Source organism: Phyllopteryx taeniolatus, chromosome 7, assembly GCF_024500385.1.
Source record: "Phyllopteryx taeniolatus isolate TA_2022b chromosome 7, UOR_Ptae_1.2, whole genome shotgun sequence".
Taxonomy (NCBI): Eukaryota; Metazoa; Chordata; class Actinopteri; order Syngnathiformes; family Syngnathidae; genus Phyllopteryx; species Phyllopteryx taeniolatus.
Window position 1 is genome coordinate 11,237,464 of NC_084508.1, and position 26,720 is coordinate 11,264,183.

The 26,720-nt window shown below is 40.9% G+C and overlaps 1 protein-coding gene across 4 annotated transcripts in view; it reads left to right on the top strand.

Annotated features, from left to right (window-relative positions):
- Window positions 1–26,720, top strand: part of ncanb (neurocan b) — a 126,485-nt gene that overhangs the window by 32,887 nt on the left and 66,878 nt on the right. For 2 of the 4 annotated variants that reach the window (XM_061780299.1, XM_061780302.1), the window contains exons 1-7: window positions 7,991–8,138; window positions 9,822–10,051; window positions 10,121–10,289; window positions 15,641–15,815; window positions 19,326–19,453; window positions 20,546–20,839; window positions 23,689–24,411. In XM_061780299.1, coding sequence (XP_061636283.1) covers window positions 9,851–10,051; window positions 10,121–10,289; window positions 15,641–15,815; window positions 19,326–19,453; window positions 20,546–20,839; window positions 23,689–24,411 — 1,690 coding nt within the window. In that variant the 5' untranslated portion in view covers window positions 7,991–8,138; window positions 9,822–9,850. Of the gene's footprint in view, window positions 1–917; window positions 1,010–7,990; window positions 8,139–9,223; window positions 9,268–9,821; window positions 10,052–10,120; window positions 10,290–15,640; window positions 15,816–19,325; window positions 19,454–20,545; window positions 20,840–23,688; window positions 24,412–26,720 lie in introns of those variants that run through there. The other 2 variants (XM_061780303.1, XM_061780301.1) reach the window with 2 other exon arrangements.

Below are 26,720 nucleotides of genomic sequence, written 5' to 3' on the forward strand. Positions count from 1 at the left end.
GTTTTTAAAGAATTTGGGCATTCAATATTTCCCCTCTTTAACATACATATTTTTGTTTTTTTAGTAATTTATTCATTTTAAAAAAAAATTAGTTTTGAGTAAATCTCCAAATACACTGGTTTTCTTCTAATTCCAAAAAAAACCAAAACAAAATGAAATACTTTTCTGCTGATGTCTATGCAGATTGTTTCGTACAAAATCAGATCAAATTCTTCTAAATTAAAGATTTATTTCTTACTATTTGTCAGAATTGACATTTACAAAACACTTCTTTGATGTATGTCAATACTCGTTGGCTCATTAGAGAGTATTCTTTACATTTTAATTTATGAAATATTCGTTAAATAGTGTAAGCATCACTGAGGAATGTGCTTTAAAAAATACAGACTTGGAATTTCCCCCTTCTCAAACTAAATCTGTGCATAACGTATTCATTTAAAAGCCCTGGTTGTCTCTTTTATACTAACAAGGCAAAACCAAAAAAACTGAAACCAATTTTGATTCATTGTTTAAGGAATGCTGGCATCAAAGTGAGCCAGTGCATGATCGATTGATTGGTTCATTCACTCAACGGTCCTGATAAGAAATACATTGGAAATGACCAAATGAGGCTTTAAATGTCATTAAGTGTGAGCGTTCACTGTCCAAATGCGAGCTACTTGTCCTCTGAAGTATAAGGATAATGGCCTATAGTTCAAATGACACTTGAGAGAGAGGAAACATGACAGTAGCGGCCAATCGAGTCTATTCTTTTAGCTTATAATAACCACTGGAGCCTGTGAAATGGCTCCGGAGTGCACCGGAACAAGGCGCCGTAAATCACAATGATGAATGAAGTGACAGCTGTCAATCGGAAGACATTTGGCCACCGCCTTCAAAGAATGTTCAACTCATCCGTCTTTCTTTTCCGCCTTCAGGCCTTGCAGGATGTGCGACGTGATGCCTTCGTGTGGACTGCCGAACCTGCTGCCCCTCCTGCCGCTGCTGCTGCTTCACGCTGTCAGCCAGGGTGAGTCCAAACCCGACTTCATCCACCCCCTAAGTCTTAAGTCTCCGCTTAAGTCTCTGGGATCTATTTTGGCATTTTGCGTACACCTCTTTTCCTTAATTTGCACCATTTTGGTTGTGTTAATGCAAATATAATGAAACTTCCCAAGGATAAGGATTTTTGGTCTGATTTGATATTTTCTAACTTCAGCTCTTTAAATCACATTGTACCTTTGACTGTATCGTGACCATTTTTGGCCAGTTGAAACCCATGAAAACTACTTTTTGTAATTCCCTGCTTTTTACTGCGTTGACTCATCTGCTTTAGTCCCGTTTTAGTCTAACTTTTAGTCTACACTTGAAAATGTTCGATTTTGATGTTTCCTACCAGATTATATCATTTATCCATTTTTGGACAAGGGAGCAATTTCATGTTGTTTTCTTAATTTCCGAAAGAGCCATTTAATAGCTAACTGTACGCCAATTTAGCAAACGAATGATACACGCTGACATTCACACTTATGGACAATTTAGAATCTGCAAGTAACTCAAAGGAGCGGCACGGTGGACGGCTGGTTAGCACATCTGCCTCACAGTTCTGCGGACCGGGGTTCAAATCCCGGCCCACCTGTGTGCCGTTTGCATGTTCACCCCGTGCCTGCGTGGGTTTTCTCCGGGCACTCCAGGTTTCCTCCCACATCCCAAAAAACAAGCTTGGTAGGTTCATTGAAGACTCTAAATTGCCGGTAGGAATGAATGTGAGTGCGAATGGTTGTTTGTTTATATGTGCCCTGCGATTGGCTGGCGACCAGTCCAGGGTGTACCCCGCCTCTCGCCGGGAGACAGCTGGGATAGGCTCCAGCACGCCCGCTACCCTTGTGAGGCTAAGCGGAACTGAAGATGAATGAATGAATGAATGAATGAATGAATTAACTCCAAGGGAGAGCATGCACACTCCACACAGAGTTGTTCCAAGAGAGATTCACACCCGGATCTCCTGTCTGTGAGGCGTGGCTGGATACAACAATACAATCTTTCATTCTCTTGGTTTCAGATGCCAGATTCATAGTGTAAACTTCAAACAGGAGTTGGAATGTATTTTGGATTCGACTCTAGTCTTCCACAAGGCGCACTCGTCTGGATTTAGTTCTTTCCCCATACATATACTGCACATATTTTACAGGAGTGCCTAATAAACAGCTTCAAGCAAGCACACTTTGCATATTTTTTGCTGTACTGCACAGAAGTACTGGTACTAAAAATATGTGGGATCATTTCATTTTTGATGGTTAGTTGAAGTAGTCGGTTGTAGTATCGGCACCGTTCTGCGGTGGCATGATAAAAACAAGGCTAAAGAAAAGCAAAACTGCCTCGTGCAGCCTCACATTCATTCGATCGCGTGCAATGCAGAAGTCGATCAAGCTATAATGTTTCCTTTCAAAATAACAACTCCCTTAGAGCAACTGTGTAGAAAAGCAATAAAACTACATTCAAAAAAGTCTTATCGGCAGCCAACAATCACTCAGTTTAATATTCACACAGTCCTCGTCCTTCATTTTTTCCTACCAAACAAGTCAGTTCGTTGTTTATGAGATGTGTGCATCTCGGGACAAGGAATTAGCCGAGCGAACCGACATCAGTCACATCATCGACAGAGCCGTCAGTCGGAATCGCTCGGTCGCCGACGTTTGCTTTGCAATTAGCGACACGGAAACAACTCCAGTTAATCTTGACATTTCTGTCTTTGGGTCCATTTCGCTCCAATCATAAAAACCCATGGCGGCTCTCCCGCCACTGAGATTGTTACTCCCTGAGTTTGGACGGCTTAGTGCTTCAAAGAGGGAGGACCACCACTCTCTCATCCATTTTTGTAATCTTTGATTTGTTTTTTTTTAGTTGAGTTTCTTTTTTTAGCAATCTTAATCTACTCATTATGTCAGCAACTCAAGGAAGAGTTTTTCTTTAATTCTTTTTTTGCACTTGAGTGGCACACTGTTTTCCTTTTGATAAAGGCAGCATTACGACAGGCACACGCAAAGATTATCTTCGCTGTCGTATCATTTTTGCTGCCTGTCAGCTTGTTTGTCTGTTTGCAGGTTTTATCCGTTTTTATTCACAGCAGGGATTACCAAACTTTTTCAGCACTACACCCAAACTTGAAATGTGAAAACTTACAAACTACATCATGTACCACCACTTTGCCATATACAATGTTAGGGCTGCCTTGCAGGGGTGTCGAAAAGGGGGTAAAAACTGGGGAACTGCCCAGGGGCCCCCATGTGTCTGTCAGGGGGCACAATTCTAAGGACTCAAACAAATTCCAGTCAAATATCAAAACACTTTTGGGGGGAATTGATGACAGAGAGGGTATATTTTTTTGTATTTTTATTTAAATTTTTGTAAATATTGCTGAATAAATACATAAAAAAAGGGCTCCAGGCAAAAGGGAACTTTTCTCATCCAGGGCAAAAGGGCTAATGAAAACCACGAGTGGTCTATCGGTACACGTCCCTGCATAAGGGTGTATTGTTAAGTGTACCAAACGGTACTTGGTTTTAGTGAGTACTGTTCCATTCCTACCATATATTGTAGTTCTCCTACGGCTGTTGGGTGCAAAATACGGTTCTCGGTGGTTAGTATAAATCATTAGTGGGCTCATGATGATTAAAGATGTCCATCCCTGGTTTAAAGTATTGTGGAAAAAAAACCTCCACCCTAAGTTTTGTAAAGCCTGCCTCACAGCCTTGCTATGAAATGAATTCCTTCCTGCAAGTGCGCCCGACTCCTTGGCGCTGTCAGCAGCATCCAAAGTTGTCGTATTGTTCGAGCTTTTGGTGGAAGGAACAAAAGGAAACAGACTTGTTGGCACTGCGAGTCGAGACCCAGAGTCCCAGGCAGAGGGGTGATGAGAACGCAACTCTTGAAAACCCTGCGGTTACATGCGCCAGGTGGTTTGGTTTATGGCACCGCGCACACTATGTAGAACACAAACAGAAGCGTTGTGTTTGCCAAGTGAAGCATTCTCTGTTTGTTTTGGGCTGAGTAACTCTGCAACTATAAGGAGATCCTCAAAAAATTGGCAGCAATCTGCTTTTGCCTTTCACACAAAACCCAACAAAGAGATATTGTCGCACACACAAATTCTTCACCTCAGTTTCCCAGGGTACACTTTCAAATGGTAAATGCTGATCAGGGATATTTAAGAAACCTTGTTGGAAGATTGCTGCCTAATTTATCTTTGTTCATCTACAGTAGCTATGCCAGCAACATATAGTGACGGGTAGAAAAATGCAATGCTCTTGGGCTGGATGGCCGAAGGTATATAAATCACGTGTGTATCCACTTTTTGTGACATTTTTATTTGGTGGTGTGTGGTGAGATTTTTTTTTCCAATCTTTTCCAATAAAGCTTGGGAAATACTGCCCTAACAGACAGGTGTCTAAAAGTGATGTGGTACAGACGGCTTATTTTGGTACCTAGTACACCTAAAATAGCATTGGAAACTGTGTTGCTTGGTGGCAATGTGACTTTCCACGTTTGGAATGATGTTTGCGAGGGCATGTTTGGGATGTTTATGCATGTTTGTGATTTTGAAGTGTTGACTGCGCAGCGTACAAGGTTTTAACTTTATCGTCTCGCCTCAGATGGCGCAAACGGCGGCACCAACCTCCCTTTGAGTCGCTGCTGTGCACCAACACAGATGAGAGCTGCAGACAGACCTTTTAATCAGTCAGTCGCTGGGAGTTGAAAAGCTCAGAAAGATGCTCAGCGAACGTATGCTCTTTGGCTGGTTGTGAGAGGTGAACTGAAAGTTTCTTTTTTTTTTTACATGAGACAATGTCAGCACGACTGCATGCTGTTTGAACCCAAACCCTGCGCGACGTCCACCCGGCAGAGCGTGTCGACGGGCAACGTGAATCCGCACACACGCGAGGTCATCTGCGGACTGGATGTTGGCGTGTCCACATTAAATGCGTGCATCCGGCGAAAGCAGCTGCACTGCAGCGAGACATTGAGCGCTGATCAAACGTCTCCTCTCATTCAAGTTACATTATACAGGGCGCTGCCTCAGATCTTGTCTTTTGAACAGGCCACCCTCCTCATGTCATGCACATGTGTGTAGGTCTAAGTGTGTGTGAGTCAGTGTGCGATAGGCCCTTGTTTCTTCTGCAGTGTTTATAGGAGGCTAGGGTTGTGTTTCGAGACACAAGTTGTCCAGATGATATTTTGCTTTGGCTTGCGAGCAAAAATTTGTGAAACACGAGCGCTGCATGGTGGCAGTGAATGCAACTCAATTCACTTCACAACAAGCAGCAGTTTGGCAGATAGTGAACAATTCTTCCAAAAAGAAGACCTCAAGCTGTTTATTGCCACTCCCAGTTAAAGTTTACTGTCAACCTAAACAAAGATAATTACACGTGCATTCAAAAAAACAAAAACATTGCCTTAAAGCATGCTATTTTAATGCGAACAAATAATGGAAAACACCATAGATGGGTTAACAAATAGCATCGGTGTTGCCGTGTTATAACCCATGAAGCAATAGCTATTTGAACACAAATGGTGGAGCAAAACAGTTAATATAAACAACATTCGTAGAGCATAAAGGCTTACAGTATATTCTTTATCATAGCACAGAATTACTAATACTACTGCAAGCTGAGACCAGCTCTTGCACAATATATCTGTATGTCTGTATTATACTGTCCCCAAGTGGCCAAGACACGCACACCACAAAGAGCAGCACAATGCTCATTGAACTGAAGCAACAAATGTGAAAAAAGTTAAGTTTCTTTATATATTATTTAATTATCCTTACTATTAATAGTCATTACTAAAGTACAATATTTTAGAGTGCTATTTTTCTTATTAAAAAAACACAAACGTCGTTTTTGGGGGAAACATATTTTGAATTACACTTTTTTTTTTTTTTAGATAAGAGTGTGGTCACTGAATGAATTAAACTCGTATCTCAAGGCACCACTGTACAATGAAAATGTTCCACCTCTCACTATGAAACAATTTTTCATCGCAAAAATCCCCATATAAATGTGAATTTTCTACTGATTACATTGAATTATTTTTGTACAAAATCCTAAATTCCTGTGAGTATTCTGAAATTCCGTAATTGGAAACCTCTCTTTCACTGTGATGCAATGCAGTTTTATGGAACAATAACCTTTTAATAATCAACATATTACTAAATGAATACCTCGCTGACCATTATTATTACGGGTTATTATGGATATGGTGCGTTCAAGCACAAATTAAGTTACACCCCAATTAAGCGTGACATCATGTGTCTGCGATCCGAGTTTGCATTGTATTGGCTGTCATTTCCTGGCTATCCACCAATCGCAGCAAGGCACTTATAATGTTGCACAATTAACAGTAAACAGTTCATCAGGTCTGCGGCAGAGTGGAAACAACAGGAGAGGATGCACTCGGCTGGTCTGGGGTGAAAATCACAGATGGGGAAAAACAAGACATCGGGTGTAATTGTGCTCCCGCGGCTGTTAAAATGCCATTTGTACTCACCTTGCATCTGCGCGAGACACGTAAGGGCTCCCACGCGTCTTTTAATAATAGCAGAAACCTCGAACGCTAAGACAGATGGGCCACCAGTGACGACTCGCTGAAGCGTGCAGCGCCACCACAATAAGAACAGCTGAGCCACAGTTTGACCGCGCCGACCCGGTGCACTCGGAGGGCCACAAAAAAAAAACTCCCGTTAACATTTAAAGTGTAACGTACCAAAGGAGTTTTTTTTCTTTTTTTTTTTTTTTTTTTTATGATGCTCTTGTCCCGCTTTTGTCACCGAGGCAACACGCCGGCATCTCGAGGGATTAGGGCTCATGATAACTTTTCCATCTAAATGCAGATTTATAACACTCGCAGTAACCACCCCCACTAGTTTATGTTAATCACTGCTGAGGAAGAGCGCTGCGTTTTTTGTTTTCTCCTCACCACTCATGTGATTTACTGATTTCTGGAGGGAATTTGCAAATTAATTTCATTGGATTTTGGCTGTGCGGCTCGCAGCTTGCCAGACTGAAGATAAACGTCCATACGGCACGCGCAAGTGGAATGTGAGTGACATTGTAGTTTATTTGGCTCGACACAAAGTTAGGTGTGTGAGTATAAGGTGAGAGCTGACAAAAATATGGCAGAGGGATTAAACGTTATTGATGGAGCTCAGATGGAAAAGGAACACACCTGTCTTTGTTCCACGAGTTGACTCCAAACCCCGCGGTCTTCCAGGGCGGCTCTTGATTGCGCTTTTGTCGATGGCGGTGTTTCAGAGAGAGGGCGCACAAGTGTTAGTGTGTGGTAAACAAAGATCATTGCCTCATCCTCAAGAGGCTCAAAGCAAATAGAGAGGCAGCAGTCAGTGTCTTATAGACTCCGAAAGATGTGGTGTGCGTGTGTGTGTGTACGTGTACGTGCGTGTGCAAAAATTCACCGCAAAGTCACTCTTATCACGCCGTCTGCCATTTCAGAAGAGCAATTCTCTGCTTTTGCCATCATCTTCTCTTGAGTTCTGTTCTCATCACTTCAGTGTTTCCCATGTAGGTATGTTGGTACATAAGTAGGTAGGTTGGTTCGTTGGTTGGTAGGTAGTTGGGTAGATGGATCGGTAGCTAGGTAGGCTGTAAGAAGGAAGGTAGGAAAGGCAGGCAGGAAGGTTGGTTCGGAATCATCCATCCATCCATCCCTTGCCCCTGTGTCTTTATGGTGTCTCCCAGGGACCCATTCTGGATCCCATGCTTCTTTTACTTGCTCCCTCTGGGTAACGTCATCAGAAAATTCAATGTATCATCCATTTATATGCAGAAAACTCCAAACTATGCCTCCCATTTAAATTTGGCAATTCCATACAGCTTCTTTGAGACTGTTTGGAATTGTCATGTTCCTGTTAGTCCCTGCAGGTTTCTGTATTTTTCCAGTCCTCATTGTTAGCATTGGTGGGCAGAGCCTATGGCACCGCACCTGCTGCCCATTGTCATCAGCTGGGTAATTAGGATTTGAGGAAGGTGTCAGATCAATGCTCACTACTCATTGCTTGCCATCACTCTGTCAACATTTCTTTTTCAAGTATTTCTAGTCAGTAGTTGCTTTTATTTTCCGTTTGGTTCAACGGGTTGTTGAATGTAAGTACATCTGTTTGCCTCTTGTGTTGTTTTGTTTTTACGCCTTGTGTAGGATCAATTCCAGAGTTTTGATTTTGGTTTGTAGTATTTAATACTGTGGTTTCACCACCTCTTTGTCCATCCATCCATTTTCGCCACTGCTTATCCTCACTAGGCGTGCTGGAGCCTATCCCAGCTATCTTCGGGTGGGAGGCTTGGGGTCCACATTTCAGCGTATTGTGCCAATCATAACAGGCATAAATTAAAATCTGGATTGAAAATGACAAAATGAAGGATGAACAAAACGGAAGTCTTTGTCTTTGGCCCTTCAAAGTCTGGAAATTCCAGGTGATGCAAAAAAGCATTTGCGATTGCTGGTCTTCAGTTAAGGAACAAACCCCTTCAATAACAAAATTTGAATCCAGGCTAAAAAATAAAAAAAAAAACCCACCTTTTTACAATTGCCTTGCCTGTACTGTATGTCAAATGTCATTTAGTTTAAACCTCTGATTTGCAAGTGTATCTATCTTTCCATCTCGGTCTTCAACAGTGTTTGTTTTTTTTTTAAGCTAATGCTTAACGACTTTAGTATGGTTGTAGGAAGGTAGAAAAACTTTAGAATTTCTCCCTAATAAAAAGTATCCTGACTGAGATCCAATGCAATAGTTGGCCTGACAAAAATAATAATGGTCATTTGTGAGCTTATTTCCTTTTTTTCCCCCCCTGTGTTGTTAAAGAACAGGCAGGCATCTGAACACAAATCCTCTTTGACGCTTCACAAGTGGTATTGTATTGTCAGGAAATGGGAGACAACGCCATGTTTTTGTATTTCAAACCAACACCTTGTGACATGTCATTACAGACAGGAGTGGCCACTGTGCTTGCATGTAACATGGATCCAATCGCACTGAGAGTGCAGCGGGCTCATTTTCTCCTCCTACTGTGCAACCTTTCCTTGTTCTTTACCCTATTGATGTTTTTCTCCATTCCTTTTCCCCTTCACTCATTAGTCAGTGTATTAGATAAGCTCTAATGTTGCTTTGTACAACCTCCCTCCGGGATTGTGTGACAATGTTACAGCTTACCAATGGGGCTTGTCCTTACAGGCGAAGGACATTTCTACTAAAATAGCCAAAGCGAAGCCATGCAGGTATTTGGCAACATTATACACACAAGAATAAATTCTTTCAATATACCTTATCAACACCACAATAACACAAATTATGATCCAAAAACACTATCCTTTCAAACTCATCTTCCAACATTTAAAAATAAAATAAACGGCTTCCAGATGATTTGATTTAAAAAAATAAAATAAAATAAAATAAAAAATGCGCCTGAAGTGCTCGTCCATACACAAGGTGACGATTCTCTGGTACTTCCACTAAACCTAGCTCCTCCCTGACATAAAAAGCTTGTCTCTCAGTTGAGATGTATCACTTCAACATTTTTCCTCAACACCAATGACTACGTTCCTATTACAGTGGCTTTGGGCATGACAGAAGGCACACAAAGTTTTCCAGCGTATAGCTGAGAATGTGTTAAATGGGGGAAAAAACGTGAGTTTGAGAATACGACTAGGGGTAGTTTCACTGGATAACATTGCTTAATTCCAAAAACACATTTGATTAAACGCGCCCCACTAACAGACCTCTACATCTATCTGCAGTTCAATAAGTGCAGGGTATGTCTTCTCCTCCTCAGGCTTAAGTGACGCTGACCCTGTGGTGAGCATGCATAAGGAAAACCATCAGGGCATAAGTGAGGAACTGTCCAAGACGGCGGTGCTCCCCTGCCTCTTCACGCTGCGCCCCGGGGCCGCTCCATCCCACGAGCTGCCCCGCGTCAAGTGGACCAAAGTGTGGGGCCAGCGAGGCTCGGACGGCTCGCAGAGGGAGCAGTCTGTCCTCGTGGCCAAAGACAATGTGGTCAAGGTATGGTGAAGACAGAAGAAGCAATCGTGTTGTTGATATTTGATGAATCCATATTCTCTCCTCTGTCAGGTGAAGAAGGCCTTCCAGGGTCGGGTATCGCTGCCCGGTTACAGCGAGAACCGATACAATGCCAGTATGGCTCTGATGGGCTTACGATCCAGCGATTCCGGCCTGTACCGCTGTGAGGTCGTGGTGGGCATCGACGACGAGCGAGACACGGTCCCACTGGAGGTCACAGGTCAGTGTCACCTAAAGAGGGAAATCACTGGTGATAACTACAGTATACAACACAAAATTGAACTTATTGCAGCATCATAATGCATTTGGCTGTTCAGTACTGTATGACTGGTCCCCATTACTCCTGTGGGTGAGCACGATCCTATCCCAGCTGATTTTGGGTGCGAGGCAGGGCTTACGCTACGCTGGTCGCCAGGCAACCGCACGTCATTGTGTCCTGTCTCCACTGAGCACATCCACAAACCTATTGAGGAAAAGTGCTACAGAAAATGAATGACTGCATTTGGTCAAACACTAAAATGTGTACTAAATATACAGCAATGTAGCCTGTTGCTAGTCAGAATTCATGAATTGCCATACCCGCAGACAAAGGATTACACTAAAAGTTGATTTACTATAAACACAGTTTCCAATTTAATCATGGCTCTTCCTTAAATATAAAACATAATGGCATGATATTAAAAGAGAGCCAACCACACTGGCTTGATTTTATGATCTTCTATCATGTTTTGTCATTATGATATGATGAGGGGTGACGTCCACAGTAATTACACCATTTAACCATCATTCAAGTGTGCCTCTTTTCGGCCTTCGCTAATAATTATTGCAAATTAACACTCTGCTCTTTGGTTGTGTGCGGCCGCCCCTTTTGCACCCAAGGTCTACCTCGATGAATAATAAAGACGGGACGCACTAATGTAGCCATTACACCCGGGCTTATTTACAGTCCGCATAACACGACAATGAGGGAAATAAAGGTGAGCGAACTCGAACCCATTAAAAATCATTCCCTTGAGCCGACAATGTTCAGGCATGGAATGAAACCAGAAGCCAACAGAGACTAGGCTATTGTCAAATAGTGTACACTGTGGCTCTTAATGGGGCAAAACTGCATCATTTCACATTTGTGCACTCACTAACTTAATTACAGTCATCTCTATTTTAGATAATAATAAGTCATTATCATAACGACTGTAGGACAGAACAGCCCAAAAAGTACAGTGTTCCCCCGCCATATCGCAGTTCACTTACGGCTGCCCCGCTACATTGCCCATTTTTGGGTGGAATGTATCAACTTGTATATCACGAAAAGGAAATAATTGGTTTTTAATTTTGTGGGAGAACTACAACCATGAGGGGAAAAAATGGTTTTATTTTATTTTTTATTTTTTTTAAATATAGTCTCTATATATCGTTTATTTTTACCTAATGCAGGCGAGTCTGGAATGTATCCCCTGCAATCAACGGGGTTGACTGTACTAGTACTGTAAACCAGTTTATTTCTGTATTATGTTTTTGTATCGTTAGCCCAGGTCATTTTTAACTGACTGTCACAATATCAATAAAAATATAATGTGATCGCTAAAAATTTATTTTTTTCTTTGTCTGTGTAGAATCTCAATCATCCAGGTTATGGTTGAATCGAGGAAACTGTACTCTTCTTGAATTTGTTGTTTCCGAGAACGTTAAAAAATGATATAGGCAATGAGGCGTTTAGAATAATGATATTTATATTTTACAATAGAATGCTATTTTTCTTTAATCAAAACATATAACAAAAACATTTTTTTTTTAGGGGTTTGGAGCGGATTAATGGCCTTTCTATTCACAAGCGTAGTCATGGAACGAATTAAGGTCATAAATCAAGACACATTGTATGACTTTCTTCCCATGTTAAACTTTTATATTAATTTATATGGTAATATTACAACTTTATCTTAAAAAAAATGCGACTATTTTTGCAAGGTTGCAACTTTTTATTCAGACAACAGTTCTCTTTGTTCTCTTAAAGACTAAAACTTGGTGCACATGGTACTTAGAAAAATGATTCCGCTATAAGGGGTCCCTGGACACCAAAAATTTGACAACTCCTGTATTGGACCGCATTTCATAAGGAGACCATCGGGCATCATGAAGTGCTTTGTTGACTATTTATTTATTTATTTATTTTTAACAAAAAATGTTACCATTTTGAACAGGACTGAAGAATTTCATACTGACTTCATCTTTTTATTGCCATTTTTCTTTCTTTTTTTTTTTTTTCAGGGCCCAAATGTTTTGTTTTCCAACACGGTCAATGATTGGTCCTACCCTGGCCTCCTATGCTGCCTTTTTCTTCTGAGTGTTGGCTGCGCTGTACGTTGCTGAGGAAATATGAACGCATTTCCCTTTTACATCCCGCCTCCGTCAACCGGTTGATTAGCGAGCTATAAGCGCCGGTGATTCAGACAGAAGCCAATTACGTTGCTAGCGAGAAGTTGCCGTCTCCAGGGTTTAGTTCTTAATTGGCCATCACGCTACTCTTCGCCACACAAACGCTTGCTTTTAAACATAGCCATTAGCCATTATTGATACAGCTTGGCTATATCAATATCATGTTAACGCACATGGATCTTTCTCTAGACTCGATTCAAAGTGATATAACTCTCCTCCTTTGATATTCCTTCATTGATTTCTCACACAATCCCTTACTCACAGTCGCCTGCTTTGCTTCTCAGCGCACGTATTGTTGAGTCAATTGTATGTCTCTTAGACATGGCACTATTGATTGTTCAAGTCCCTTGCGGTGATGCAGGGGAACTGCTTTAACTGGAGAACCGACATTGGCTATCGTGTTTTAATTGACAAGACCATTGTTTCCCAACCTTTATCGAGCCAAGGCACATATTTTGTATTCTCACGGCACACCACCCCAAAAAAAATAATAATAATAATTTACAAAATGTATCCTGAAATAATTTTTCAGGCTCAACGTCCGCCCTGCGATTGGCTGGCAACCAGTTCAGGGTGTACCCCCCCCCTCCTGCCCGAAGATAGCTGGGATAGGCTCCAGCACTCCCGCTACCCTAGTGAGGATAAGCGGCTCAGGAAATGGATGGATGGATGGATGGAAGGCTCAACATCCCTGAAAACTCACCAATGTTCACAAGTGTGTGGATTCTGGTCTTATAGAACATGACCTCACAAAAGTCCTTCAGCAGTGCCCCTAGGAATGTTAGACAAAATTAGCAACGTTATCAGTTTCACCGATCAACACGAAATTGCGTGGACATGCCTGTTCGAACAAGATGAATGAAAAAGTCTCAAGGATCCATGGCTGAAACTGTACAGGAAATCAATGATTTTTGCTTTGAAGTCGGTGGCTGTTTCCGGTATGTGCAGTATAAGTGGCCGCAAATGGCATCATTTCTGGTGCTACATGAAATGATTTTATATTGACATCTTGACATGTAAATCATTGTTTTTTTGTTTTGTTTTTTTTATTGAATTTTTGCTTCTTTGTGGAGACATAAGGGGTCTTCACGGATTTTGCTAATAAACGTTTAAGTGAGAGGTTAACGAGGTCAAGGAAGTATGACAGCTTGGTTGCTCGTAGATCTCAGCATTTGGGGGAGGAGCTAAGGTTAGCTCGTGGCTGAGAGTGTGTTAGCCACGTTTATGTTGTTGCCCTGCCGAGTGGTAAATTAATAACACAAGCAAATCAACGATGCAATCGGTCTTTATTTGGTTCAAATGAATTAAGATTACATCAAAGTAACTTAGTAGTCTTAGAAAATTTTTGATGGTAGTGTGTTTGTCTCCTGAAAGTTTAACAGTAAAAGTAAAATTGTGCATTTTTTATGGACTCATTAGTGTGGGGAAAATATTCACTTGAAAATATATTGTGTATATGGGGACATAAGTCAGTTCCCCGATGAGGTCTCTGGGTCTACCTTGAAATGGCCCCTTGCTGTTCTTCTCCCAGAATATGATTATGTGTGAGAACACAATTTTGCTCTCTCATGCACACAGTTGGATTGCATATCTGTTTGGACAGCCTCCATGTTTCTGCTAAAGGACGGTCCTTTAGGATATAGGATACCTATATCTTGGAGTGCTCATGGGCTCACAGCCACCGAGTTCTCCACCTCACATGGATCTGTGTCACTCGCCCTGATACAGCAGCCATGTTGGCAGTCGGACACCCACTGGTTTCATGTCGGTCGTCAATGGAGCAGAGCTGTGTGAGTGGCAGGCAAATAGTGGGTGTGATCGGAAGCTATTTCGTTCCAATTTAAATGGAATGTACGGGGTTGCTACTTTTCACAGTTCTGGGAATTGCGGCTTACTGTGTTCGTAATTGCACTGACCAATAGCCGTGTGAGGGGGGGAAAAAAAAAAAGCCACCTGTGTGAGACATCCAACTGATAGATCAAGGAAAACTATGGCAAGAGCTGTAAAGAAGGCCCAAAAGCAAATGTTAGTAACATCAGCAACAACCTCCAAAGGGCAGGAGCGAACATGAATAAAAATACACATGCAACCCAATCATGAGCACAAAGAGTAGGAAGGCCAGGCTAGGATTTGCACAAAAAGTACTGCGATGACCCTACAAAAATTCTGGAAGAAAGCATAACCTTTTGCAAAGGCAAAAATTGGGACAAAGGATGTGCTCATGATTCCAAACACAAAGCACATCTGTTAAGCACCGTGGAGCTGGAGAGAGAAGCGTTGTGAAAAAAGTGAGTTTAAAAAAATAAGTATGATTTGAGCTAAAAACAGACTTCTGTTGATTCATAGTTTATTTCTTGAAATTTCAATAAATCTTGTTCTGCAATGTTAAATGTTTGAGTATAAAATTTGATCAAAAGGCTGGAGGGTTGTGACATTCACAAACAAACCAAATCTATTGACTGGCTCGTTAACATGAACGACTGGATTGGGACTGAGGGTATGTGCGTTGAATGCAGTGATTTGTTTTAGCAGAAGCAGAGTGGAAAATTCCACCACAGCAATGATTGTGGCGCACGCTCAACACACTGCCAAAATAACAAAGGAGTTCATCAGCCTCAACTTAATCTCCAGATTTAAACCCGAAAGAGGATGCATTTTACATTACAAAGATGATACTGAAGGGAGTAAGTAATGCAAACATCTAAAAGAGGCTGATCTAAAAGCCTGGTAAAGCATCACAAAAGAAGAATGCAACCGTTTTGTGATTTCAGAACTAACTCCTACTATTGATACAAAGTAAATCATGAGTCTTATTCACTTTAATTTATTCAAGTCTGTCTGTTCCAAACTGAATGTCTTCTGTATACAGCAAAAATAAAGGAATTAGCCCCACTGTGCTAACACTTTTGGACCACCGTTGTTTTCATCGTATAAAAACATAAGGGAGCACAGCCATGCAGGAAGGCCACATTTTTTTCAATTCACTGTCTAATGCAAATATTCTCAGGTGGCTGCACAGATAGACGTGTCACTGCACGACGTTGACATCCACGTTGCTTTATGTTTGTCTCACACCGCTTGTACATGCTCACTTTTTAATGCTCCGAGGTTGACTAGTCGCGTCTCTCTCCTCTCCAGGCGTGCTCTTTCATTACCGCGCTCCCCCCGACCGTTACGCCCTGTCCTTTGCCGACGCCAAAAGGGTGTGTGCTGAGAACTCTGCGACCATCGCCACGCCGGGTCAGCTGCAAGCCGCCTTTGCTGACGGCTACGAGAACTGTGACGCCGGGTGGCTGTCGGACCAGACCGTACGGTGAGGTCCCAAAGTATCTGCTGAAGTACTTTACACTTGTGTTCGACTTGAGTTCAATTGACTTTGTCCCTTGCAAATTTAAAGGCATTATGGTAAAAAACATCTTTTTTTGTGCAATGGAACAGCTTGTCAAAGAAAATAAAAACAAGTGATTCATTGACTATCTTCAAAAGAGCCACAATTACACAATTTTTAATCATATTTTAATTTGTTTTAATGATCCAATTTTGGCTCATCTTATGTTATTAAAATGTATCACTTTATTGCCCTGCTGCTGCCGCCATTACCCTGTTTTTCAGGTTTATGCACCTTAAAAGAACATTTGTGATTACTAACATACTGTACATAGCTTTTATTTCAATATTTGAATTGCATTGTTCTTTTATCTGTTAGATTGCTTATTTGATGTTGCACTGTTATGTCTTTGTTTTATGGTGCATTTACGTGATGAGAATCACAATGGAAATAAGGCCTTGGGCTTTATTGTTTGTATTCTTGGTGACAATGCTTGATTGCACGTCGGGAAGTGCAGCCAGTCAGAACTAGTAAATGATCTTCCACCTGTTGCCGTACAACAGAAAACAGAAAAGCAGCATTTAGTGTAACTAAATAGGCCCAGATTTCACACTAATTTGCGTGTGCTGTAAATTGAGATGATTATTTCACTACGCTGTAAATTATAGGCAGAAGCAATTATGTGACGAGTTGACTTAATTACTTCACATCAACGTTTAAAGATTGAAGTCGACTAACCACTTATCACGTACTTTTGACATCTCTGCTTCCATTCGGCTCCCACGAATTAAAACTACATTCTGCGTAATAATTGGGTTGTATTTTGAATCATTTGTTTTTATTTGTTTCTATGTCAGTCCGTCGAAATATGTCTTCATGTGAAACCGTTCTGTGGTGCAAAAAATGTTGGGGACCGCTGTACTGCACTAAAAAAAAAATACCACGACTCGACTTTCATGACATATAGTTGACTACCAAAATATTTGTAATTGTTCAACCTCTATACTGTATGCTTTTTTTTGGGAGAAATGATGCACAAAGGAACAACCAGTTACATTTCTACAACCAATTATATTTCAACACATTTTAGTGACTATCTGGATAATACGTGAGTCAATATGGTACCCTTGAAACCGTCCAACCCCCAGAATCCTATTGGCACCTGTTTCTGTTCTTAACCAGGAGGTCGGCTTCAAACTCAAAAACAAACCCAAATACAAACCTCTATGATTAAAATTTTTTTTTTTCACTTCTATTAATAGCTCCGCCTTGGTGGAGTTCTATGCTCTACTTTGTGGCCTTGTAGTTACATACACTACTCACAAAAAAAGTCCGGGATATTAGGCTTTCAGGTAAAATTTCAGGATGACCTAAAATGTACTATAAGTTTGAGGTGAACTTAATTTGACCTTTTCCAAAGTTTTGAATGCACATGTCCAACTGTTCAATGTTTAAGTCCTTTTTGCACAACTTGCTGTTCTCTAACAAGGAGCTGAATGGAAAAGTCACATGCTTGATCCGTGAATCGACCATTCAATATCCTGGTTCAGTCAGAATTGGTATTTCAACAGTTCTCTTAATGCTTTTCACATTTTGACCTCATGACCCCAAGCGGCACCTAAGAATTTTTCAACAGTGACTCACCAGCAGGCTTCAAAAACGAAGTTCTCAGATGGACGTGGCCACTGAGCTTAAAGGGTCACAGAGTGTCAACGGGAGGTTGCAACAGAGATACAGAGAGAGACTGGAAGAATCACTAAAAGGCAAAGAGGGGGACACCCTTGGAAATGTTCATGGCTCAAACACCTAATGGGAATTCTGCTGTTCAGGTCCTTGTTAGAGAACAGCAAGTTGTGCAAATAGGTTTAGAGGTCAAATTAGGTTCCTACTGTAAAGTTTATAGTGCATTTTAAGTTCATCCAGAAATCCAACCCAGAGGCCCAGTATACCTAAGATTCAGTGAGTAGTGTACTGTATATGATCGTTATGGCATTGCTAGAACAACAAATGGTGGCTTAAGACTTTCTCACAGTACTCTATGGAGTACTTTCAGAGTATGTAGGCGCTCCACGATTGCTCCTAATAGCATGTCAGTCATTCCAGCCCATCGACATTAGTAGCCGCCGAGCTCGACTGGGCTCATATTTACATTTTAATTACACTTTGCTGCGGTCGTCAAGGAGACTGAGTGACTCTTGTCTCGCTGGCAGGTTGTTTTGTATTTTTTTTCTTCCGCCACCCTCCCTTTGTTTCCACTGGGGACACGGCTAATTGCTCCACATTTGAGGAGGCTCGAAGTGAACATCAGCGAAGTGTCCAATTAATAGCAAAGCTGCCATTGATTCATCAGCTGGAGGGGGGCCGGGAAAGGAAACCACAACACAGTTTTCCTTGTTCTCGCATGAAAACAATGTCTGGGAAAAAAAAGCATGTCGTGCGTGCTTGTGTGTTTGCCGCATGTACTGTATTATTGGTGCCCAAGCAGAGTCTTTTAATCATCCCCGTGTAAAATAATAGTTCAAGCCGGTGCCAGAATATGGATAGCCAAGGGACTGGAGGAATTCTTGATGCTTTTAACCTCTCACTGGCTTCCCGCCTCCACCGCCCTCGTGTATGACTTGTGTTTAGAAACCATCACCAACCCAAGATGCATGTGTAATTTATTCTACACTAAAGGGAACAACTTGTTTCTAATTGCCTTGAGCGTGTTGTGACTTATGAATGGCGTGCTTTCTCTTTATTATGCCATCGGGGGATTTTATTTATTTAAATTTTGTTCCCAGGGACTTTGCATGTTCTTTTTCAGGTTAATTTTGAGAAAATCTGATAAAATATGATTAAAGCTGAGGAGGGAATGAAAGTAATTTATCTAGAAAGGAGACAGTCATTCCTAACAGTGGAACCAGTGACAGCAAAGAAAAATAAATGTGATATCCATCATCCATCCATAAAGTAAATCCCTCGATTTACACCCTATACAGCACAGGTGTTAAACTCAAGGCCTGGGGGCCAAATTTGGCCCACCACATCATTTTATGTGGCCCGCAAAAGCAAATTATGAACATCGACTTTGTTTCTTGCTAAAATACCAAAATGGCAAAAGTTCTTCACTTTTAATAGCCTTGAGATTTGTTACAGTCCTTTTTTTTTTGAAATACGAACCAATTATTTGCCAGCTTATTTCAAAACTACTCATCCATCATTGTGTTGTGTGCGTGTATACTAAAATGAGACAATCATACTTTTGTAAGGGCCACAGCCATGACGGCCCTTCGAGGGAAACCGTAACTTCAATTTGGCCCACGCCAAAAATGAGTTTGACACCCCTGCTAGAGTGTGGTTGGGCAAAGTTTTGTGCTGAAGGGCCACAATTATTTTTTTTCACGCTCTCTTCCAATTTCAGTTAATAACAAAAACAAAAGAATTGGCCTCACTGTGCCAGTAATTCTTCTACAGAGTGTGTTTTCTTCAACCAACTCTCACTGTGCTCTGCAGGTATCCCATCCAGTCGCCTCGGCCCGGTTGCTATGGCGATCGTGACGACTCACCCGGCATCCGTAACTATGGCAATAGATTCCCGGACGAGCTGTTTGACGTCTACTGCTTCGCCAGGCGACTACAAGGTAGGCGACCAGAGGAGACAAGAGTCCGCCTGCCACCAGGATTTAAAGCTCTGTTGGGCCAGTCTGACTTTGCGGATTATTTCAAGGGGCTCTGTTTGTTTCTGTTCTGCACGGTGGTGGCGGTTATCATACATAATACGTATAAACATCCCAAAAAGTACATGGCATGCAAATGCTTTTGCGTGCCCTGTACTTTTTTTCCCTTTGTAGATTGTTTTGAGTTTGTTGTATTTATAATACAATGTGGTTGTAATTGTTAATGACTTGTAAGGATTGATCACATTACACTAATTGTATGAAAAGTCTACGTTTCGTCCAAGCGTGCTGCATACATTTTGGACTTTGTGGATTATCTCGTGGTTTTATTATTATTATTTTTTTTCCATATTACAGTGGTGCCTTATTCTAAGAGTTTAATTTGTTCTATGACCACGCTCAAAACACTCAAATCTCAAAACAGCTTTCCCCATTGAAATGAATTGAAATGCCATTATTGTGTTCCAGCTTCTCCCCCAAAAAAACTACAAAAATTTTTTTTTCCAATAAGAAAAATAGAACTTTAGAATATTGTAGTTTATATATATATATATATATATATATATATATATATAAAAATAATAATAACACAAAATTAAACAGTTTTTGACACATTTTTTATTTCAATTCAATGGACATTAAGCTGCTCGGATACAGACTGTCTCAGCTCCTCAGTATGCTGCAGCAACGTTAGTCGTTCTTTGCAGACGATAAAGAAGTATTCTTATATTATCTGTCTACGTGTGTTGCCCGTTTGTATTCAAATAACTGTCGCTTAAAGGGTTATAACATGGCAGCATCGACGTTCTTCGTTAGCCCATCTGCGGCGATTTCCCATTATACAGTATGTTAGCATTATGCCAATGTGCTTTGAAGCAATATTATGGCTTGCATCACTAAAAACTCGTAAGTCGGGAGACTCGTATCTCAAGGCACCACTGTGTATTATATAATACTTTATACCAACTGAGGTGGAGATTTTGCACATTTTGAATCCCAACACTTTTGCGAATCCCTTTTTATAAGGGAACTGAGCAGTCTGTTTCTCCCTCCCAGGGGAAGTGTTTCACTCCACAATGGAAGAGAAGTTGAATCTGGCCACGGCCTCCACCCATTGCCATTCGCTGGGAGCCCAGCTGGCCACCGTGGGCCAGCTCTACCTGGCCTGGCAGGCCGGCCTGGACCAGTGCGACCCGGGCTGGCTGGCCGACGGGAGCGTGCGCTACCCTATCAACGTCCCACGGAAGAACTGCGGTGGGGACGAACCCGGCGTGCGCACGGTCTACAGCAACCCCAATCGGACCGGCTCCCCCGACACCACGGCCATGTTTGATGCTTACTGCTACCGAGGTACTGTCTTACAGCCCCCTGTGTGTGTGTGTGTGTGTGTGTGTGTGTGTGTGCGTGCGTGTGATTACTATAGTGACAGTAAAGAGCCTTGTGGCCTTGTGTTTTACAAGCATCAAGCGCCTGTGAATCGAGAAGCTTTGAAGTCTTATCTGCATTAACACTGACCAACTAATAAGTGCAATTAAATTATTATTGTTAACCATGCACTCATACCCAGCGCCAATTATTCTCAATGTCACAAAAAAGGATCTATCCATGGGTTGGGCATTTTATAAAGTGAACTGATGGGAACTCGTAGTTGAGGTGAAATAAATAAATAAAACAAATGTGTATGTAGTTATTATTATATATAGATATGTGTATGTATAGATGTGTATATGTATATACAATTTATTATAATAAAATTAAGAATTATTTCATGAAATGCATGATTAAAAATATATCAAATCCATGTATTAAACTTAAAATGTGTATATAAAATGGTTTATTTTAATAATAAAATATTAATTCATTGTCATTATTAATGTTATTTATATAATTAATTATAACGAATAAACCAATTACTAAATACAATTAAATAGAAAATTGTTAAAATATGTATGTAAATGTTTTCTTATAATAATATTTATAGTCAGGGATTTTATTTTATAATTCAATTTCTAAACCAATTATTTAAAAAATACAGTTAAAAATGTCTAGAATGTTTTTTTATTTCAATAATGAAATAATAATGCATTACCATTATTAAGTTCATTTTTAATGTATCATTTTATTAGAATAAAGTTACAAATTATTTGATAAAATGCATGATTAAAAATGTGTAACATTTTTGTGTGAATGAGACGAATGAAGAAGTACTACTAATCCACATTCCTATGAGGGTATTTTCCAGTTTGCAACCAAGAACGAATGATTGCCTTTGACAGGTGTCACGTCATAAAGCTTGTGAATAACAATACATTTTAAGTCACCAAAAAAACAACAACAAGGGAATAGAGTGGCAGTGCATTTGTCAAAACAAGCTTGTAGATCATTATCTTTACAACATGGAGGCTTGAAACAAATTATGTTTTCCAGAAAGCTCAAAGGAGATGAAAATGTCAATATTGGCCTGAATAATAGACTTCCTCCTTTACAGACACAGGCCAAGCTACACCGCTAACTTCCCTGTTGGCGACGTACCCTCAACAACACTGTGTATGCAAAATTGCGTGACAGTGCAGGAGTGGTACGAGAATTAGAGTAGAGATAAGAAATGAAGTTGGAGAATACAAAATAAGAAATGGTATCAAACACTATTTAATGACATTAATTTTATTCTTCTGATCTTTATTGCTGGTCACTCCTATAAATGACATCAAATTAACGTTGGACAAGAAGTCGCTTCAAGAGTGTTCAAATGATACGATCCATAATCTAAAAATATTATATAAATAAAGGAAAAGAGGAGGCTTGTATATAGCAAGCGACGGTTTCTTTCTCTTCAAAACTGGACTAGCAATCAAAAACGGGATCTAAAAATATAATAATCTGCTTCAAACGTGGTCAAAAAAAATAACCACTTTCTTTGGCTCATGAATTTGTAAATCTGACTGTGTCAGTGGCTTACCAGGCACGAATCTCGCTCCATGTCACTGCCAAGGAACGATGTTGAAGTGGTACTTTGCCTCCGTCTTTTGGCATCTGTAGGTAATTATAAACCTTTTTTGGGGGCGCTTCAATTATACACAGATTTTCACTATTCGCAGCAAGGCTCGGTCCCATCCCTCCATTTTCCGTTCCGCTTAGCCTCACTAGGGTCGCAGGCGTGCTGGAGCTTATCCCAGCTATCTTCGGGCGAGAGGCGCAGGGTACACCCTGAACTGGTCGCCAGCCAGTCGCAGGGCACATATGAACAAAAAAAAACATTTACACTCACATTCACACACCTACGGGCAATTTAGAGTCTTCAATCAACCTACTATGCATGTTTTTTGGGATGTGGGAGGAAACCGGAGTAGCCGGAGAAAACCTTGGTACCATCTTCTGCATCTAATTTGATTAGACAAGAAACCACCACGCAAACTCCACACAGGCGAGGCCGGGATTGGAACCCTGATCCTCAGAACTGTGAGGCAGATGTGTTAACCAGTCGCACACCGTGCAGCTGGCTTCGTGCCTAAATATATTTTTTCTTTGCATAAAAATATCCTGCCGCCAATGTTTATTAGTCCATTCAAATTAAAACATGGCGTCACAATTGATCAAAAATTAATAAAATGAATGACTAAAAAAAGTATTTACAAAAAAGCAATAAACAGAAAATTACATTGAACACCTTTTTACTTCTCTTTTTAGTAAAAATGTTGAAGTGCTTATGTTTATCACTTTTTATAATTTTTTTTAAAAATTCATTCAATATTTAAAAGAATTAATGAATAACAAATGACTTGAAAATAAATAATAAATGTATCATTACAATTTTTAACTACTACTTTTTAAGGCAAAATATTTTAAATGAGGGTCAGTATTTTTGAAAGACTATTTAAAAAATAAATACAAATATATCTACAAAAATGAAGATGCATGTAATAAAATATAGTATAATAATACACTAACATTTTCTTTCTAAAAATAATTCCTGCTGCCCATGTTTAGTTATTTTTTTATTATTATAAAATAAGGGGTCACAATAAAACAATCTTAAACAAAAGGCATTTAAATAACATGTATAAATGAAAAATACCTACAAAAAGAAACAAATATAATAAAATGCATAAAAACTATGAACCTCTTTAAGTATAGGTGTCCCTTTTGTGTGTGTGTGTGTGTGTTTATTTTTGTTTTTTTTTGTTTGTTTTGTTTTTTAGCCCAGCAGGCTGCAGATGTCCACATCTCAGAGGCCCTCGCTTTACTCCACCCCTCCATCCCAGCTCCACAGGCTGACTCCTCACTCGGTGACACCCAACAGGGCGCCCCATTTTCCGAGACCCCTGCTTGGACCGCCCTGGCAGACCCGAACGAAGCGGCCATGAACAACTCCTCTGACATTTCCGACGAGCACGTGGTCATCCATTTGAGGCCCGAGCAGGGTTGGGATGTGCAACAAGATGACGTCCCGACCAGCGGGTCCCACGGAAAGGAACCCGACGACCCTAAAGACAGCAATGCGCCGGCAGAGCTGGAGAGCCACGGAGGTTCAGCCCAAGAGGAAGATCCTTCTTTTGATACTTTCCCATCAGTGGCCTCCACCACCGTCAAACCACACACTAGTAAAAGCGTGTTGGCTGACATTGTCAACACGCTGATGAAACCCTTCAAGTACTGGGTTGGGACAGGAACCTCCAACAGGAACCAGACTTTCAGCTCCCAAGCAAGTGAAGACAAGGGCGGCAGCGACAACGCCATCCCGGAGCACGGGAGTGATGCTTATCCCTCCAGGCTTCTCCATGCGAGTGGATTACAGAGTGCTTTGGAGGGTCTGTCCGAGCAGGAGAAAGAGGAGGGGCCGCTGGTTCCATTAGTGCCTGCAGTCAAAAGCGCAGGGCAAATTGAGTCCACTACGCAGATGGAGGGCAAATTCACTGATAATGGTAAGAGCTTTATTTATTTATCCATCCATCCATCCATTATCTACACCGCGTCTCCTCACGAGGGTCTCTGGTATGCTGGAGCCTATCCCAGCTAACTGCAGGGCACATACAAACAAACAACCATTCACACCTACGGGCAATTTAGAGTTGTCAATTAACCTCGCATGCATGTTTTTGGGATGTGGGAGGAAACCGGAGTGCCCGGAGAAAACCCACGCAGGCACGGGGAGAACATGCAAACTCCACACAGGCGGGGTCGGGATTTGAACCCCGGTCCTCAGAACTGTGAGGCAGATGTGCTAACCAGTTGTCCACCTTGGTAATAATAGGTTGGTCCAGAAGCTACATCGTGCAGTTAGCCATCAAGCTCTGCGTGTAACCTGAAAAATATATCTTCCCTGACATGTTTTGTGTTATTTGGGCTAGTGTCTCTGTTGTGGTGACCCGTGTGGGGCTCACTCAGCAAGCCGACGGCGGGTTGGACAGCTCCACTGTGAAGTGGCCTGCTACAAGTGGCTAGGCTAGCACGTATTAGCCGCTACTATGCTCGTGGCCCGGTAGCGGACCGGTGGACCTCGCGAGGTGACCTAAAACGTCAGCGTCTCTCCACATAATAGAGACATAGGAAAGTTAACTGTTTAATAAACGTACTGTAAATGTGGGCTATGGATTAGCACTATAACTTTAAGTTTAGTTTTTTTGTTTTACCGGACGAGGTCAGCTTTAATGACTTATGGTCTTAATGTGTGCGTAGAAAAGTGGAATTGAGCTCTGCATTGGAGCCCCTGAGCGTCCATCAAAGAAACGCATGCCTCCTTCACAATGTTTCCCTTAGCACCCCCAGGAGGACCAAATTGATGTGACAGAAGAGCTGACAGGCAGCGTAGATGCTCCTGACATGATTCACACAGCCTTGCAATAACTTCTCCTCCTTTATTATTATTATTAAATGTCATACCTGCAGATGGGTGGCAGCGGTGTTCATCGCACATCTCTCTTTCTTGTCTGTCTCTCGCTTTGTCAGCCTCCGCCGGCACTTTAATATTACTTCTGCCCGACTCCTGGGGGATTCTTACACCGGTAAAGCGGAGTCACTTGGGGTTTGTGTTGCAGCATTTCTCGGTTACGTTGTGCTTTGCCAAGTATACCGACAGCATTTTGTTAGCAGTGGAAGCAGTAAAAGACATCAGCGTGTCTCGCAGGACAATATACATTTGATGCTGCCTTTGTCAGTTGCTCGCTAAATGTCAACTTGGATCAGTGATTCCCATTTACCTGTGCTGCGGGAAACTATCCAATTTCACTTAATTTGTTCCAGAATTATTATCTATTATCCGCAAATAATGTTTATTTGTTCACCTATCTATGCCAGTGACATATACTGACAGGCACAACATTTAATTTCTCTTCCAATAGATGGCATTGGACATTTAGTTAGTACATTCGTGAGGAAATTGAGACATGGTCATCATTACTATAGTAAACAGTATATACAGTACTTTTAAGGCCTTTTTGTTTGGTGGTGTGCCGTCAGAGTTGTCTAATGTAAAATATGTGCCTTGGCTCAATAATAGTTGTAACACAAACTTAGATGATGCTAATTCCATCTAATAACGAAAATAAAAACGAATTTTTTAATTTCATTTTTTTGCTCCTGAGAATGGCAAAATGTTGTAGTGATTATCACAAAATTGATGTACAAAACACTGCCGTCATATCATATTGCAAGCTACTTTTGCGCTCAAAGCATCATTAAATCATCTAGAGCCACACTTAAGCCTTAAATCAGTCATACCACGGCCACATTTTGAGTTTTTTTTTAATTTTAATTACGGTCTTTTAGCCGTAAATCAGATAAGAAAGTGGCAAAAGACAGATTTTTTTTCCCCATTCATTATATACAGTATTTAAATTTCAAACTCAATTCCCCTTTAAAACGTTGTTTTAAATTTTGTCCAAAAATGTCTAAAATTGTACTTATCTGGCAATGTCAATCAACGGTCTAAATGTGTAGTTGATGCTAGAAGTTAGCAGGATCTCGAAGAAGAGGTAGAAGGGGTACAGCGTTTCCTCAGAATTCTCTCGTTAAATCAAGAAAATGAATCGTTTGCATTCATTCACACATTCATTTTACTTATGTAAAAACAATACAAAAATTTTTCATTATCAGCTAAAAGATAACGCACAGACAACAAAAATCAGTTTAAGACCAATTTTAAACTGTATGTATAGTTTTGGGTTTAACTGTCAAACCATAAATAAACATAAATCATATACCCTGTAAAACTATCATATAAAAGTCATATTGG